Source organism: Lepisosteus platostomus, chromosome 2, assembly GCF_059453375.1.
Source record: "Lepisosteus platostomus isolate fLepPlt1 chromosome 2, fLepPlt1.hap1, whole genome shotgun sequence".
NCBI lineage: Eukaryota > Metazoa > Chordata > Actinopteri > Semionotiformes > Lepisosteidae > Lepisosteus > Lepisosteus platostomus.
The window spans coordinates 54,019,299-54,037,474 of record NC_142612.1 but is presented as its reverse complement, the minus strand read 5'-3'; the positions used below and the strand labels follow the sequence as shown (position 1 = coordinate 54,037,474).

Genomic DNA, 18,176 nt, shown 5'->3' with positions numbered 1-18,176 from the left:
GCCATTTATACAACACCCCTGGAGCAGTGGGGGTTAAGGGCCTTGCTCAGGGGCCTGACAGAAGAGGATTCCTCTGCTGGCTGTAGGATTTGAACTAGCAGCCTTCCGGCCACAGGCGCAGATCCTTAGCCACAGAGATTTTTGTGTAAAGTGTTTCAAGTACTAACAACACAGAAACCTTATTGCTGTGAGTCTATTGGTCCATTCTCTCTCTTCTTGTCTTCCTTATTCTCATGTCATTACTCTTATCCTGAGTGAGAACAGATTGTGTTGTAGTAAATGTGCTACTTGTAGTGTTTGTGCCTCCCTCTTGCGTCTGGTGTTACGTGTGCTCTGCTTGTCTGGTTCTGATGCTCATTTATTCCATGTATACAACTTTACACACTGTACATTCTATAGCAGAAACTACAGAATGCTGTGATTAAGTCTAACTTCCAGTATGTCCTGTATGTAAAATTAGTGCTGTTCTTTTTAAGGTCTTGAGATTAAGGGGTTGGCTCAGGTTTAGGATAGTGGTAAACATTGGAGATTGAATCAACAGGTTGGGATTTTGTGAGGGTTGGATCTGAATTAAGTGTTAGAGTTAGAGTTGGGGTCTGAGTTATTGGATAGACATTGCAAAGGGTAACTCTTGCCTTAGCTCTTACTCACTGTAACAAAGAGAAGGAAAGCTTTAAACCACATTGTATCTCCTTCCTCTGTTTAAGAATGATGTATCTACAGTCTAAATGCACACGTATGTGTGCACATTCCAGTAAAAGAAAATGTGAGAGACACACACAGCCACTTGATAAAAACCGCAGTTGTTGATAAGCTGTTCTCTCCTCAGGAGTAGGAGTTGAGGAGCTGTATCTCGTAAATTCCTGAACAATTACAGGGTTGAAAATTCGAGTTTTAGAGCACTCTGCCACCTAGCGGATAGAAATGGTATAGCATCCTCTTTAAAATAAAGGTGACGCTGTGGCGAATATCCAGCCTGTCGCAGTGTGTGGGCTGCCGCCGTATAGACGGCCATCAGGATCACAGATCCTACCAGTCTGCTTATTGCGCTGGGTCGCTGCCCAGCCTACGAGGCAATAACTCACCATGACCAGATGATTTTTCCTGGAGCCCTGCAAGTACTTGGAACCAGGATTAATTAGGCCCTTCCCGATGGAAGGACGGCCATAGTTTTGCATTATTACTGTGGTTTTGCTATAATGTTGCTGTGGTTTCAAAAAGCCTCGATTTTACTAGTTTGGATAATGGGTAACGTTTTATACTGTGTGGTAAATATTCCCACTCCTAGACTGCAGTATTCTTGTTATCCGATATAGTCAAGATAGATAAGACTTAATTGATCCCGAAGGGAAAACACAAGTAAAGGCATGATAGAACCATAGACATCTGTACTTAAACTAAAATAGAACATGGTAAAAGTGCAAAAAATGGGACGTTTACCCACATTTTATCATTTACAAATCTGATACAGGCTTTTTTGGAAATGGGGTTTCTGCATGTGCTCACTGAAAAACCAATGCACGGCACAGATTGAGGCAATAATGGTTTGAGACCAGGTAAAAGATTTGCTTTATTCTAACTTTATCTGCTTTGTCGGCAGTAGTCAGCTTGTCTTTCCCACCACTGGAGAAAAACATTACAGTTCCTCAGGACACGCATACATTATACACTGCCACACAAAACTGGCAATTTGTTACTGAGAATCTAAAACTAGACATTTACAGTAGCTTAAAACCCCTTATTTCCACAGATCATTTTAGAGTGAATAAATAAAGACAAAAAATGACCTCCACTTGAAAGAAGCCTGGTCTCTTCATCTGGACTTCAAGATTTAATTTATACTAGACACTGTGGATTGCTTTATGGCCCTGTAATTATACACATAATTACAACTTTGTGTTTGGTAGAACGGCAGGGTGGCGCAGTGGTTAGGATCGCTTCCTTGTTCCTTGCAGAGCTAGACCCTGGGTCCAGTTCCCCGGGTGCTGTCTGTGTGGAGTTTGCATGCTCTCCCCATGTTGGCGTGGGTTTCCTCCCACTGTTCAAATACAAGCTTGCTGGTTAATTGGCTTCTGGTAAAAACCGGCCCTGGTGTGTGTTTGTGTCTGTGTGTGCCCTGTGATGGACTGGTGTCCTGCCCATGGTGGTGAATCCTGCCTTGCTCCATTTGCTTTCTGGGATTGGCTCCGGCTTCTCGGTGACCCTGAATAGAAGAATTTCATCCTGAATAAGACGAAGTAGTTAGTACGTGGATGGATGTGCTGTCGTTTGAAAGCTATTTAAAATCTCTGAAGACAGAAACAGTGGACACCAGCTGTGTACACCCAGTCCAGTCCTGTCCAGCCAGTCCAATTCATCCCCAGCTCTCAGGCACACAGCTGACCGATCCAAAGGAATCAGGAAGCTCCTCCACATTGCAGCAGGCACACTTCACAGTGAAATATTCCAGATTCCTGCAGCCCCCCCACCCTTCCCCCGTTCAGAGATAAGACACACATTCCAGAAACCACAGAGAGGACCCTCCAACCCACACCCCACATCCCATCAGCCCCCTCTCGCCTCCTGGCCAGAGAGCCCCCCCTTCCTGCGGCAGGAAACAGTTCGAGGTTTAATCACGGCACCCGCCATGAGCATCACTCGCACAGTGAGCCGATTCAGCAGTGCAGGAATGTCTGATGGGCGCAAAAAAAAAAAGAAAAGCCGACTCCTACAATAGCCATGAATCGTGCTTTTGTGCTCCCGAGTTACCCTGGGCACAGTTCACGCGACTCCTACACACATGCTGCTCTGGATTTGGACAAAAAATAATTGTTTGGCAAAAAAAAACAATGTTCTCCATGTGTCGGAACGGCGATATCCCTCCCGGGTTTGTTTAACTTTCTGTGCGTGGTTGGGTCACTCTGCCATTTCTGTGTGAAAGCGCAGGCCGTCCGCTGGACAAATGTTTAGAATGCCTCCTGGTGTAGGCATGTCTTTTGATTGTTTTATCACGGGGCAATGCAAGCCCTTTCAACTTTGTTGAGGAGAGTGAGAGAGAGAGAGAGACCTCACACAGTCTGGAATTGCCTCGGTCTCCAGCAGTTTTCCCCATTAAAATCAAAAGGACTTTTCCTCGGTGAGCTCCGTGACCCCCTGCCTGTCTCATTCAGACTTCCTTGCATGACCCAGCAGTTAGGCCTGAATTTCTGCATCACAGACGAATGCAGGTATAATGGCTCCCACATGTACCATGACAGCCAGTTAATCGACCAAGTCTGAAATGGGGGGAGGGTTTGGAGCAGAGACCACCCCCCCCCCCCCCACACCCCTCCGGCGGTTCTCTGCTGCCTGAGACAAACACAGCACTGTGCTTCCTGGGACCATCGAACTGGAGTTGTGTGTGGCACACGTGTATTTACTCACTAAATTTAGAACAAGCTCATTGCTAGCTCACTCTCAGGGAATTTCCCCTGTAGCAGAAGAGTGGCGGGGGTGGGGAACGCTTTAGAAGTAAGACTTCTAAAGCAAATTTCTTTGAGAAATGCAATAGAAATTCTCAAGAATTTTGAGAAATATCCGGAACAGAGCAAGGTGGCACTGGGTTGGTCATGGAAGACCAAGTCGGCCCCTGCTCCTAGCTTCCCCTTGGTGGGAACACTGCTCTTGGTGCGAAGACTTGTTGGCAAAGGACTGAGACTGAAGCGGGGGTGGCCCTGTGTGAAGCTATGATCTAATGCAGGCAGGGGGCAAAGATAGACTCGACAGGAGCCTCAACAGGGTTAATAAGCTGTTAATTACCATTTCTTGTCAATGATTAACTGTGTGTTAAATTAAAAAAGTGCTAAATGTTATTACATCTGAAGCATTCTTTACTCATACATACCTTTTTGTCAAGTGTCATTTGATACCCCGAAACTGAAGTGTTACCCCAATATGACTTTCCAGTGCTAATTCACAGCTTGGGACCATGTCCTGCTTCTGAATACTGGGATCTGAGAGGCTGGTTTATCTCCCAGCTTGCCATGAGCTCATGGCTGGATCTTCATGTGCGGTTTCTATTGTTATTTAAGGATATCATCCAGAAATGCATCAACAACACCCCAATCCCCCGATGAGTCACCCCCTCAGCCCACCAGAGTCTTCCCCAGCCCAAAGTAAAAAAAAACGGGACGCAGGAAGTTCAAAGGTCTCTGTTTAATTTTTTTTCATAAACCTAATATATAATACTGTATAAATACTCTGTACACTCTACTCCCTTCTGATCTTTTCAATAACAATAATATCATAAAAAAGCGATAACTTATTATAAAGATTATATTAAACAGGCTGTACAAAAATAAATAATGTCTGCAGTATCTGTACAAAAACATATCTAATAACATTCCTTCTCAGAAGGCAGGAGAGACGTACTTATGAAGTAGAAGACAGACACACAGCGTGGAGACTCCCTCTCCAGGGGGGAGCTCAGGGCTGATTGTGACACCCCCTCTCCACCTGAACACAACATCACTGACGCACTGAACAAACTCGCCAGTCAACATACCAGAAGACACACTGAACATACTCTCCACCTTAACACTCATCACTCAACACGCTGCACACACCCCACCATCCAACAAGCCAGAAGACACTCTGAGCACAGAACACACTCACCATTCAACATAGTGAGAATACACTCTCAGCACCGAACACACTGCACACTGAGCAGGCTCACCAAATGCACTAAACACACTCACCACTCAGAACGCCTCCCTGACACACTGAACACACACACCACTCAAAACTGCGTAACCAGAGATTGTGCCCAACATTCACAGGCTGTACAGAGGTCACTGAGACAGCTGTTTAGCATTTTTAAAAGAAAAGACAGTCCACTGTTTGTTCATGTCATGTTGTGCCCTTTGTGCGGGAGTAGAAACAGCACTGCTCAGCAGTCCAGTGCACAATCTTCAGCCCTGCGGAGACCAGGAGTGTCTGCTGGGACAGTCCTCCCATTCCGAAAGACACTGGGTAACGGTGCGCACACTTGGACCAATAGCAGCTTGTATAGCCCGTCTGGAGGGAGACTGGAGGATGCTGGGAAGGAGGACTCGAGCTGTGCCCTTCAGTGCTGAGGTAGGTTGGGAGTGCTTTAGGGCTGCCAAGGCTATCTATCACGAACAAGCCCTCCCACACACACTTACACACACCTTCTCTTCCCACACCACACCAGAGCCGGCAAAGGCTGTCGCAGGGAACTCCAGTCCAGACAGGAGCTGAGGATATACACTCCGCAGAGTCTAAAAATGAACTCCTGTGTGTCTCAGTGTTTCTCCGACAGACAGAACACACACACGCAAGCTGTCCCTCTAACACAAAACCGGCATTCAAAGCAGCATTCTAAACACAGAAGTGTGCCCGACTCCCCATCTGCTCCGTTTCTTAAACTGAAACGCTACTGTACCCACAGGGTGCCAACTGTAGCCAGATCCACAGTGGGCAGAAGAGCCGGTGCTCAGCCCTGGCCAGTCCTGCGGGTTTCAGAGCGTGGCAGGCGAGCCTGTGGTGCCACATCAACAGTCCTCTCTCCGGCAGCGCTGGCGCCGTGGGCACTACTCGGCCAAAAAACTCGATTTTCTTCTTCTCTACTCCCAACAAAAATAGCCCTGCACGGCCTTGCAGCTCAGCTCCAGCTTCAGTTCAGGACCGAAGCAATTGTCTTGAAAAAAACTGTAAACATGTTCCAAACAGGCACACGCAGGGAAAAAAAAAACCTTGCTTCTTTTTGCTCTTTGTGAAGTTTGGGAATGTATGGAGTTCAGTTGCGCTAAATACTCATATACTTGTATGTTTTCGGTCACAACGCAGTCCAGCCGAAAACGAGAAGAGGGGGGTTAACAAGGCGGAGGTTAAAACGTCTCTGCCGAGGAAGAGGGAGATGATTCGCTCTCCTGCGTGGCGAGACGACCAAGACGTCAAGATGGCCTGACGGCCGCCAGTCTCCACCGCTCTCTACTGCTCTCTAGGGGCAGGCGCCAGGGCTGCAGAGGTCAAGCAAGGGTCGCGGCCGGTCCTTGGGGTCGCAGCTGTCCTGTGGGAGGGCGCGGCCATCCTGCCCCACGCACCTTAGCAGCCGCTTGCGGAAGCCACGCCCGCAGGTCTTGGAGCAGGCTGACCAGTCTCCCAGCAGCCAGTGGGGGCAGGGGGCGGGGGCGCAGCTGCGCGTGCTCGGGGGGCGCAGCTCGGGGGGGCAGTCGGAAGAGGGGCGGCCCCGGGGGTCCAGGCACTCAACGGCGCGGCGCTGCACGCCCCCCCCGCAGCTCCGGGAGCAGGCGCCCCACTCGCGCAGGGCCCACTCGGCCGCAGCCGTTTCCTGGATGGCGTTGAAGGAGGAGGCGGGGCGGCGCGGCGCCGGGCGGGGGGCGAAGTAGCTGTACTTGACGCGGGGCCGGGGGGCCTCGCCCACTGACAGCACCTGGATGGTGATGGGCTCGGCTAGCGGGCCGAAGCTGCGGATGCGCTCCAGCACGGCCGACGAGCCGCTGTAGCGCAGCAGGGAGCCCCGCAGGGAGATGTCCGTCTCCAGCGTGGTCAGCGTGTACTCGCCGTTCAGTGCGTACGAGCCGTCCTGCCGGCGGATGGCCAGGTAGCTGCTGTCGTGCCGCCCGCCCCCTGCCCCGCGCTGCTTGACGTCGATGTGGGTGGCCCCGGCGGGGATGGTCACCACGTCCTGATAGCCCGGCCTGAGAGACAGAGAGAAGGGGGCGTCGGATGGCTGAGTTACACACACACGCAGATGACCCATGTATCATGTCATGTGTGTGTCTGCCGTGTCTGGGATTGTACCATCTCCATCGGGCGCTGACGACGCGCCGGTGGTTCATTGGTAGAATTCCCGACTGCCACATGAAACATCTGAGCTAGATTCCCGGCACCTAGGGGCTAATCTTTCTCTAACAATAAAATATATCTCTATTTTTCTACCATCTCCATCAGGAACCTGCAGGAAATCTGCAAGTGGATGGTGGAATAATTTTGGTGCAGGCAGCTTAGTTGGTTAATTATTGGATCACCCATTCACTTATTCGATTAACGAGCCGGATGTGCCGAAGGACCTGCGCTAGAACCGGGGTATGTGGGTAGCGGGCTCTGGGCAGAGGGAACTCACTTTGCACGGTCCAGTGACCCCGTGACCTTCTTGCAGGAGGAGCCGTCTCCCCCGCAGACGCCGCACTTGTCGAACCGCTTGCTGGAGCCGATGACGCGGTCGCAGCCGGCCTTCACGCACTGACCCTGCACGCACACCGAGGTGGAGTCCGGGCTGCAGGGTGTGCCGTCAGCCACCTGGGGCAGCAGAGAGCAACAGCAGATGTGTCAGCAAGGCAGGAACTGCAAGGGCACTGCAGACTGGCAACAGAGTGTCTGCGAGAGAGTGTCGGTGGAGAGGAGTGTGCTCAGCTCTGTGTGAGAGTGTCAGTGGAGAGGAGTGTGCTCAGCTCTGTGTGAGAGTGTCAGTGGAGAGGAGTGTGCTCAGCTCTGTGTGACAGTGTCGGTGGAGAGGAGTGTGCTCAGCTCTGTGTGAGAGTGTCAGTGGAGAGGAGTGTGCTCAGCTCTGTGTGAGAGTGTCAGTGGAGAGGAGTGTGCTCAGCTCTGTGTGAGAGTGTCAGTGGAGAGGAGTGTGCTCAGATCTGTGTGTGAGAGTGTCAGTGGAGAGGAGTGTGCTCAGCTCTGTGTTTGAGTGTCAGTGGAGAGGAGTGTGCTCAGCTCTGTGTGTGAGAGTGTCAGTGGAGAGGAGTGTGCTCAGATCTGTGTGTGAGTGTGTTGGTGGAGAGGAGTGTGCTCAGCTCTGTGTGAGAGAGTGTCAGTGGAGAGGAGTGTGCTCAGCTCTGTGAGAGTGTGTCAGTGGAGAGGAGTGTGCTCAGCTCTGTGTGTGAGTGTCAGTGGAGAGGAGTGTGCTCAGATCTGTGTGTGAGTGTGTTGGTGGAGAGGAGTGTGCTCAGCTCTGTGTGAGAGAGTGTCAGTGGAGAGGAGTGTGCTCAGATCTGTGTGTGAGTGTGTTGGTGGAGAGGAGTGTGCTCAGCTCTGTGTGAGAGTGTCAGTGGAAAGGAGTGTGCTCAGCTCTGTGAGAGTGTGTCAGTGGCGAGGAGTGTGCTCAGCTCTGTGTGTGAGAGTGTCAGTGGCGAGGAGTGTGCTCAGCTCTGTGTGTGAGAGTGTCAGTGGCGAGGAGTGTGCTCAGCTCTGTGAGAGTGTGTCAGTGGCGAGGAGTGTGCTCAGCTCTGTGTGTGAGAGTGTCAGTGGAGAGGAGTGTGCTCAGCTCTGTGTGTGAGAGTCTCAGTGGAGAGGAGTGTGCTCAGCTCTGTGTGTGAGTGTCAGTGGAGAGGAGTGTGCTCAGCTCTGTGTGTGAGAGTGTCAGTGGAGAGGAGTGTGCTCAGCTCTGTGTGTGAGAGTGTCAGTGGAGAGGAGTGTGCTCAGCTCTGTGTGTGAGTGTCAGTGGAGAGGAGTGTGCTCAGCTCTGTGTGAGTGTCAGTGGAGTGTGCTCAGCTCTGTGTGTGAGTGTCAGTGGAGAGGAGTGTGCTCAGCTCTGTGTGTGAGTGTCAGTGGAGAGGAGTGTGCTCAGCTCTGTGTGTGAGTGTCAGTGGAGAGGAGTGTGCTCAGCTCTGTGTGAGTGTCAGTGGAGTGTGCTCAGCTCTGTGTGTGAGTGTCAGTGGAGAGGAGTGTGCTCAGCTCTGTATGTGAGAGTGTCAGTGGCGAGGAGTGTGCTAAGCTCTGTGTGTGAGAGTGTCAGTGGAGAGGAGTGTGCTCAGCTATGTGTGTGAGAGTGTCAGTGGCGAGGAGTGTGCTCAGCTCTGTGTGTGAGAGTGTCAGTGGAGAGGAGTGTGCTCAGCTCTGTGTGTGAGAGTGTCAGTGGAGAGGAGTGTGCTCAGCTCTGTGTGTGAGTGTCAGTGGAGAGGAGTGTGCTCAGCTCTGTGTGTGAGAGTGTCAGTGGAGTGTGCTCAGCTCTGTGTGTGAGTGTCAGTGGAGAGGAGTGTGCTCAGCTCTGTGTGAGAGTGTCAGTTGAGAGGAGTGTGAGAGTGTGAGAGTGTCCGTGATAGAGAGGTCAGCTCTGTAAGAAAGAGTGTCACTCAGTGGTCAGCTCAGATGGATCTAATTCTCTGCTCTTCTCAGACAGACATTATTTAATGTTCTGAAGAGCCTCTTCTCCGAACCTCACCTTGGGCTTCAAGATGAAGAAGTACCCGGTACCCTTGGCCCGGCACACCAGCTTGCAGCGGTCCTTGGGCGACACCCCTGCATACTTGGGGACCCACTCCACAGCCGGGCCGGAGCCAAAGGACAGCTGGGAGGAGATTTCATTGTGGGCCAGGCACTGCTCCTCTCGGAACGACAGCCCTGGGGAGGACGAGAGAGAGAGAGTGTGGTCACAGGCCCACCTCAACAACCACACCGATCCATCTTCCGCAGAGTCCTCCGACCATCCAAACCCACGGGTGGAAGTGTGGCGAGAGAAGAGCCTTTAGAGCAGCCTGTTAGCGAAACCACAGAGGAACCACTGCAGCACATCTGGAGCCTGTACGTCCAGGCAGGGAGGCGGCAGACCAGGCCTTAAGCAGGCAAGACTGAACAGACTACAGGTTTGGGAAGTTCATGAACTGCTAAAGCAATCTTTAATTCTTTCACGAGTCACTTTTCAATAATTCATGATAGTGCTGCACACATCAGAGAACAGATGCTGGTTAAACTTTGTTCTGACCTTCCATCAAGGGGCTATTGAGAGACTCTCCTTACATTCATTGATTCTTAATGACTTCATTGACCTGGCTGCTGAAGATCACTAAAATAACAGCAAAACAGCTTGACCACAAATTTTGCAAATTTTGCTCTGTCCAGCACGGGGCACTCTTACCATTGTTGTCGGGGCAGTCCTGGGTGTTGCAAGATCGGTACTGGATCCTCTTGCCCTCGCAGTACTTGCCACCGTTCTTGGGCTGGGGGTTGTCACAGTCCCGGAAGGAGTACTGAACCCCGCCGCCACAGGTGCGTGAGCAGTCGCCCCAGGGACCCCACGCTCCCCAGCCGCCGTTCACTGGGGTCTGAAATGCAGAAGATGCCACTGTTAGACCCCTGGCAGGAGCACATCCAAACACTGCCAACTCCCTACCCAGAGAGCCCACAATCGGGGCTCAGTTTGACCAATCACAGTGTTTTCTGCTCTGATTTGGAGATGACGGATCTTTCCATAAAGCTGAGCTGTCTCGCTTGTGTTGTATTGTGTTTGTGCAAAAACCTACTATAATTTCTCCACCCCTGGAAGTCTTCAGCTGCTACTCACCTGGAAATGAGCGGCCTCTGCCTGGGTCAGGCACTGCCCTGCCAGGCAGAAACTGTTGGCGCCGCAGGGCGTGCCATCCGCCCAGGGGAAGTTCTTGGTCTGGCAGACCAGCATGCCCTCTGCTGCCGTCACCGTGCACCAGAGCGCCGAGCAGGTGCTGCTGACGTCGGGGCAGTGGCGGGATTCCTCGCCGAAGGTCAGCTGGCACTGCCGGTTGGCGTCGTACACCGTGCCGGGCAGGGCCTTGGGCAGGGGCTGGGGCTTCTGAGGTTTGTCCAGCAGGCACTGACCTGTGGGAGAACAGGTAGAGGTCAGGGGTCAGGGGTCAGGGTTCTTGTGTCACGCACAAAGGACCAGGGCAGCTCAGCCCGGCAATTACCAACACATTGAAGTGCAAGGCCGGGCACAGCACAATGTGCACATTCTGTGTGAAAGGCCATCTATAAACCCTGAAGGAATGGATATTTATCAATGCATTCGCTCTGATATAAATCATATATGCAATAGCAGAAGTAATCATAGTGTTTTTTTGCAAAACTCTGTCTTGTCTTCACACGTATGCTAAAGAAAGCTAAGGTGTCAGACTTTCTTCTGAGGAAGAAAGCTGGTGCTTTATGACCACAAAGAAACTAACATTTATGAAAGGTCACCTTGAGGTGGTGGCTTAGCAACTAACAAGAAGATTTAAAACAGGGTATAGGGTTATGCCATTAAGGAATTTTTGCTTTTCAATGTAAGTTACATGATGCTATCTGTTCGTATAAATGCTTTTCAGAGAAGCCTTTTCTTTTACACCACTCTGAGAAAAGAGAAAGTTTCCTCCAGCCTTTGTTCCCTCTAAAAGCCCTTCCCTTTACCCCAAGCCTCCAACGCGCTCGACGGCTTGACGCTGTTGTAACGGCTGCTCACCGTGGCCGTTGTCCAGGAAGGACGTGACCATGAGGGCACTGCAGGGGGACCAGGGCTTGAGCGGGTTGAGGTTGGACAGCGTGGAGGCCATCATGTGCGAGCCCCAGTGGGCACCGTTCACGCTGGCACACTGCTTGGCATCGTCGTGCGGCATGTTGAACACGTGACCTGCAGGGCAACACACACACGGGCTCAAACCACAAGGAAGGGAAGACGCACTCCGCCCTCTGCCAGCAACGCGTCTCGCTGGCTGGGGAAATCGAACTGAGAAACATCCCATCATCAGGCCCACCTAGTCTCTGTAACTCACTGACAATCAGCATCTTACTCTTTCCTGAGAGGTGTCCAATGTCCATTATCCATTGTTATTTCTTGGTGAACACCAATGAAAACTGTTCATTCACAACAGTGGCCATTTCTGCCTCAATATATGAAGCCAAGCTGTAATTATGGTGACTGGGGGCTGTGTGCCTTCTTTGCTGCTGCAGAGTTATACAGCACTAGTATGAGCCCTATATATGTGTATGTCTGTTAAAGACGTTCGAGTAGGGAGATGCAAAAGGAACAGGTAAATGTTTATTCTATGCTGAAAGGAAAAGAAAAGAGACACAAAGTTTTGGCTGTATATGACTGAAGAAGGTGTGTGTACACACTTGAAGAAGGCTCCACAGGCTCCACAGGTATTAACCTTTACCTGTTCCCTATATCTCTGTTAGCTGCTTGGAAGTCTGTTTCCTCTATATAGTGCCTTTCTTCCTCTGAGTATGGGTCTTGACCAGTCTCGTGACCCAGTAGGGGCTGAGCCCCTCCCCTGGCATCTCGCCGCTGTCTTACCCAGCTCGTGCGCCACGGTGAAGGCGGCCTGCAGCCCGTCGTCCTCGATGATGGAGCAGCTCCTCTCGGGGTCGCACACCGTGCCCACGTCGGCCATGCCCAGCGTGTCGCAGGTGTGGGCGCCGCACAGGTCCTGCAGGGGGAAGGGCACAGGGAGGGGGTTAGGGGTCAGCTGTGGCCTGTACCAGGAGCAAACCTCTTCACACACAGACAGCGGGGCACCCTGACCATGCTTCTGGAGCACCAAAAAGCCTTTGGAAAGTGTTTTCAGGTTGACAGAGTCAGGTTGCCATGGTTTCTCCACATATTTTTTGTATGTTAAAATGGTTTGCTGTGGGCTTATATCTGGCTTTACTGTACCCAGGTAAGCTTTTACCATTCGATTTTGACCCTGTACTCTGATTTTACCACCTGTGTGCCCTCTGTACCTGTCTGTGCCATGCTGACCTGTGTACCAGTGTACCCTGTTTGTGTGCCATGTTGACCCATGTACTTGTGTGTCCTGTTTGTGTGGCATGTTGACCCATGTACCCGTGTGTCCTGTTTGTGTGGCGTGTTGACCCATGTACCCGTGTGTCCTGTCTGTATGCGTTGTGGACTGTGCCATGCCATACCTTCCTGGTGAAGAGCACCGCGGTGTCATAGTGCTCAGGATGCCGGTCGCTGGCGGGGTTGTGCTGGCGCTGCCACTGGCAGAAGTTGCGGAGGGTGAGGGCAGCGTTGGTGGAGACCTCAGGGCCACTGCCTTCATCTTGTGCCACCAGGAGCTTCACCACGGCCAGGCTGATGGGATTGTGGATGGTAGGGTGGCGGTACAGCCGCGCTGCCACGGCCACCAGTGTCAGGAGGTACGACTTCAGCCCAGCGCCGTGGAATTCTGCCATGGACCGATCCGCCACCAGCAACATCTCCACATAGCGCGGCGTCGACACAAAGCGCCGGGATCTGTGATGGGCTGGGGGAAAGGGGGAGGAGCCAGTTAGTCTCCAGACAGCAGATCAGTCAAACAAGAGCTAATCGCAGGCTGGCCACTAGACAGCAGATCAGTCTCACAGGAGTCAATCACAGGCTGGCCATCAGACAGCAGATCTGGCTAGATCTTGAACCTGAGACCAGCTATTTGTCCAGCAGTAATCAAACAAAGAAAATCAATCAATTTGAGGAAAGAGGCTGTGGGGTGTTAACTGCTTGCCGCCTGACGTGACAGTTATCGCTTGATCTACAAGGAACGGCAAAGCCAACGATTTTTGAAAACGTCCTAACTTTCTAAAAACAGAAGCAAGGACCTGAGGTACACCGCTAAAGGTCATATATCGTACAACCTGTGGCGAGAGATCCTCTTTTCGCTGCGGCCGTGAGCCTCTCAGAGGGCGGCTCTGTCGCCACGCCCCGCCTCGCCCCCTGCCCCTGTTGGTCACCGCGCGGTCTGTACCAGACCTCCCGCCTCCATCCACCAAAAACGTGAGGAAACTTCGTCCCTTTCTCCCGGTGAAGGAAGGCGGGGAGAGCGGCTGCCGGACGTGGTGGTGCCAGCCGGACAGCGCTCTGCGTGTGGTAACGCGCGGAGGCCGTGAGAGGTGGAGGAGACGTAAGGGGTGGTAAGGGTGGAGCGGATTCCGAACCGCACACCCACCCGAGCCCGCTGACCCATCCCCGCGCTCTCCCTGTCCTCTGTCTGTCAAGGAGCGCTCCTCCTTCTAACCAAACCGCACGGACAGCATACCGAGGCCCCGCGTTTCAGACTCCCAGTGGACACAATTTCATCTTCCTTCCTTTAATCTTGGATAATTATTAATTAGCTCACAATTGAAGAGGGCCGAACCGTGCGATTTCGTTTTCACGTTTTACTTCTCAGCGAGCGTGCAGTTGACGCGTATCCCTTGAAGGACTGCGACTGCACTGAGTTTGGAAATATTTAAAAAGCGCTTCACAGCTTCACCTCGTGCCCAAGGACGATTGAGCGAGTAAATACAACTTTCCAAGCCTTGTGAAATTTCAGCGGGTTGACCAGAAACCACCAAGCCGTCATTACGAGACCGCGACACTGTCACTTATGCTGCCCTCTAGTACTTCCGAGCTCCTTATTCAGTTTATTTGTCAGCAATCCCTCTCCCATCACTCTAAATGAAAAGCCTGTGTTAAAACGAATGACAGCTGACACACTTAACACCTAAGGGCAGGTATTTCCTTTTTGCGTCGGCTCACTCTTCTCGGAGAGATGCCAGGCGCAGTGCGCTCCGACCTCGACCCGGCGTTGAAGGACAGCGGCTCAAGGCACACGCAGACAGCCAGACAAGCAGAACAGGACGGTCCCGTTCGCAGCCTTTAGAAACCCCCAATTGCTCGTTGAAGAGTAGAAACACGGGAAATAGGCAACTTCTTTAGCGACTGGGCTCCAGTTCAGCTCACCAGTCAAAACAGAGAGAAGCCACTCAGCGCGTCTCACCTGTCTGATCGGTAGGATTCCGCTGTCCTTGCTCCTGCGGCGGCTCGGGGCTCTTAGCTATCCGCTCCTCCTCCTCGTTCACCCCGCATTTGGAAGCGCCTTCCCCGGCCAATGACCCCGTGTTCCTGCGGCGGATGAGGTGGAGCTCTCCTTCCCCTTCCGCGCTGCTGCGGGGCTGGATGAAGTACTCGTACCCCTGGAGGTAGAAGCCGCCCCGCAGCCCGCTGCAGAGGTTGAGCGCCGCGCCGGAGCCGGGGTCCCCGTTGACAGTGCCGGAGTAGAAGCACCCAGTCGCCGCCGCACTGTCGGAATCGGTCCGCTCCCCGGACACTGGGGTCCCCGGGGTACCGACCACCTGGTACGTGAAGCCAGGAGCCAAAAAGGTCTGGTCCGGCTCCAAGTCCAAAACCATCCGTTGGCCAAACACTTCCAACTGGTAAACCCGTTTCTGCGCCTCTTTCTCGCTCTCCTCCGGACTGAGAGGGCGGTCGTCCCCGGCCTCTCTCAGCACCGCCGGGTCGAGCAGGACCGGTACCACGGTACCTTCCTCCCAGACATTCTGCGCCGCATACGCGCACAGAGCGGCCACGAAACCAAGCGAAAAACACAGGAAGGACCTCATATCCCCGCGCAGTCCTCAAAAAAAACGTTAAGAGACGGATGCAAATGAATGACGGAGGACAGAAAAGAAAAAAAAGTCAACGTGCGACCTGCACCTCTGAAAAATAAAGTCTACAGCCCGTCGGTAAAGTATGTATGAGTTAAAAAAAGCAAAGAAGTCCAAAGAGATACCCGTGTAAATTCTGCTGTGGAGGACAGAGGCTCAGTGTTGTTGCCGGTATTAACAGGGTGTAGTTAGAAAAGCGCTCTTCTAGCGAATCCCGTATCTGTCGGAGAGTTTTGTAAAGCGCAGCTCTCCACTGCGTCTATATCTTTCACACTCTCCCTCCTGTTCTCTCTGAGCTCCCCGTGTCCCGGGCTGACTTTATATCCTCACTGCGGGACCACCCCTTTCCTGCAGCCCCTTTGATCTCAAGAGAAGCGAAATTTCGTGCGCAAAGAAAACGCAGTTTTAAAATATATATATATAACACTGGATCAGTGCCACAATAATCAATCATGAGGGGACGCTCTCGCCTGGAAAAAAAGTTCATTTTTTAATGTCCAGCTTGTAGGCGGGTTTTTCCCTCTCGTTTCTTTCACTCTCGGCTGCCAGATGGATTTACTATCGTTTTAAACTTTTAGTCAGTATTTTGTTCCTTCTTTTAAAAACCCATTTAGCCCTGTGACACCGCATATTTTTACCCTCCCCCAGTCCCCCCCCGTTGAAGAGACCGCGCTCAAGGTCACTCCGGCCGTGTGCGTGTGACAAGGCGACCCCGGACACGGGATTTTCAGGCGGGACAGGGCTGTGGAGCGGAGCGCGGCGAGCCGTGCAGCCTGGGGTCACTCTTAAGCGCTGTCCGCCGTGGCACTTCTCTCCGCGCTCGGAGGGAGAGGGGCTGAGGGACAGGGGACGGGCTGAGAGCGCGCCCTTAACTTAAGGTGGCGCGGTATTGTAGTCTCTGTCACTGGCTAAAGAACAGAAACTCTCTGGACTGCGCTACTGCTCTGCATTTCTTTCGGCTCCTTTTATACTTCGTCTGCTGATACGATACAGCCCGACTCTGCCCGATCCACCGTTTAGCGCGGCGGAACTGCAAACGTGTGCGACTACTCGGAGCTGAGCTCCGTGCGCATACACCCATAGGAAACGACGTGCGTTGTAATCACCCTTGGGAATCACAGCGCTTTAACTGCAATAACCGCGTATTAATGAAATGTAGGGCATTTTCACGTTTGTAATTTTTCAGTTCATAAAATACTGCGATGTGCAAGGCCGTACAACTGTCTTAGACGTGACCCAGATTCTCGATCTCTGTATTTTTTGAGGATCGGCGATTTCTTCAAAGCCCCCTTTAGTGTTGTGTACGATTCATACACCTTAGACTGCTCTGATTACGGTTTAGATTGCTCGAGGAGAAACAAATGTAGTCAGTTCGCAATCTTTCACATTAATCAGAACCCTTTCAGAATCTCATCGCGGCAGCCCTGGGTAAATTGCACGGGCAGCCGATGTGAAGAGTTGTAGCAGCTAATTCATCACATCTACTCATCCAATCTAACTGACTCCTTGCCAGGTGAAGCTCGCCATTAACGTCACTTATTCCTTTCAGCACATCCATAAAACATAAAAGCGACTTTATGAGGATTAACTGTTCTCTTAAAACAAAACGGTTTAAGTTCACCCTATATCTCGCTAGATTTGTGCTTTTTGGACAAAGAAGGTAGACTCTGAGTGAAAAGAGCAGGGTAATGGACTGTCCCAGGCGTCCCCAATCGCAAGCCGTGTCACCGGTGTCGCGGTGCGGTCGCGTGTTCCCAGGTGTTCCGGCTTGACGTGGCTGTTCCGCCAGGGTGTGAGTAGGATGACCCCCCGGTCTGACCGCCTCTGTCTCCCCCCCTCAGCTCTAACCACCAGCCCACACCAGCCCAGGAATTCAAACCGCTGTGATTGTATGACCGAAGAATTACAGTGTTGCAAAAGCATTACAAATTAGGGACACATTTACAAGAACAAACCATTATTATTAATAATAATGTGAATCCCGCGATTAGATATATATAGTTATAAGTTATATGCATTACGTTATTCTGCAATTAGTTATATATAGTTATTAGTTATGTACATATACATATACATATACATATACACCGTGGAGCTTTCTTCAGGTGTGAGGTGTGCTTTTTTTTCTTCTTTTTTTCAGCATCGAATAAACCTATTACTTGTTCCTTTGCAGCCTACGCATGCTGTGGCACCTACCCACCTGAACTACTACATATACATATACATAACATAAAGTTATTAGGGAAGCAAAAAAAAATTCCCTCCTCGTTTCATGCAATGTAACTAAAGAGTAAATCTTTCTCTGCCTCCTTCTCCCCTCTCATAGTCCCTCAGATCCAATCACTAATCAATTCACAATTTGAGTGATTTTCTAACTTTATATCTCGCGTGTACCTGCATATTTAATGATTATAGATTGAAAGCTTCGGTGCAGACCACCTTAAAACAGCTTTAGCCCCAAAATTGAGTATAAGCAATGCTATTTGTGACCGCCAGGGGTCATCTGTGTTCCACGAATAAATACAGAAGTTGTGGCGGCGCAACAGTGCAAGAACTCGGATATCACGAAACCTACTGGTCTTGACAATAAAGTTGAGCTGCTAGGAGCATTGTCGGTTCACTTGAGGTGAGGAGGTCATGGAAACCAGTTTATGCGCAAATGAGAAATTAACACAGAAACCAACCTACGGATAATTTCAGCATTACTGAGTTCGAAAGACGAATATATAGACAAGATGGACGGCTTGAACGAGACTGGCTGAGTGAATAACGAAAAACCTGGCGTGTGACAGCGTTTCTCTCAGATTTTCTGAGGCTATTATATTCCACAGGTTCTCTCCAAACCGCTGCTGTTAACAGCACAACCACGCTTCTGCCAGTTATAGTGCTGTACCACTGATTACTGGATTAAAAGACGGTTCTCAAAGCAGGGCTGTTGTATTTCTGAGGTGAATGGTCTGTCAAAACATGGCACAATAACGTGAAATATTATTGCACTTTATGTGAAAACCACAGCACGACACCTTACGTTT

The 18,176-nt window shown here is 51.3% G+C and overlaps 1 protein-coding gene and 1 long non-coding RNA gene across 2 annotated transcripts in view; one reads left to right on the top strand and one right to left on the bottom strand.

Annotated features, from left to right (window-relative positions):
* Window positions 1–18,176, top strand: part of LOC148676507 (uncharacterized) — a 77,861-nt gene that overhangs the window by 55,990 nt on the left and 3,695 nt on the right. The gene's annotated exons all lie outside the window — the stretch shown is intronic.
* Window positions 4,159–15,743, bottom strand: adamts1 (ADAM metallopeptidase with thrombospondin type 1 motif, 1). Its single transcript, XM_088608477.1, has 9 exons — window positions 14,478–15,743; window positions 12,646–12,986; window positions 12,032–12,164; window positions 11,198–11,365; window positions 10,289–10,578; window positions 9,863–10,049; window positions 9,170–9,348; window positions 7,127–7,302; window positions 4,159–6,701 (listed from the first exon to the last, which is right to left on the bottom strand). The coding sequence occupies exons 1-9, from the start codon at window positions 15,097–15,099 to the stop codon at window positions 5,981–5,983; spliced, it is 2,817 nt and encodes a 938-aa protein (XP_088464603.1). The 5' UTR covers window positions 15,100–15,743; the 3' UTR covers window positions 4,159–5,980.

Coding starts and splice junctions, on each gene's coding strand:
- adamts1 (XM_088608477.1), bottom strand. CDS start 15,099: ATGAGGTCCTTCCTGTGTTTTTCGCTTGGTTTCGTGGCCGCTCTGTGC. Junction 11,366..12,031: donor CACCGTGGCGCACGAGCTGG/GTAAGACAGCGG, acceptor GTTGCCCTGCAG/GTCACGTGTTCAACATGCCG. Junction 10,579..11,197: donor CTTCCTGGACAACGGCCACG/GTGAGCAGCCGT, acceptor GTTCTCCCACAG/GTCAGTGCCTGCTGGACAAA.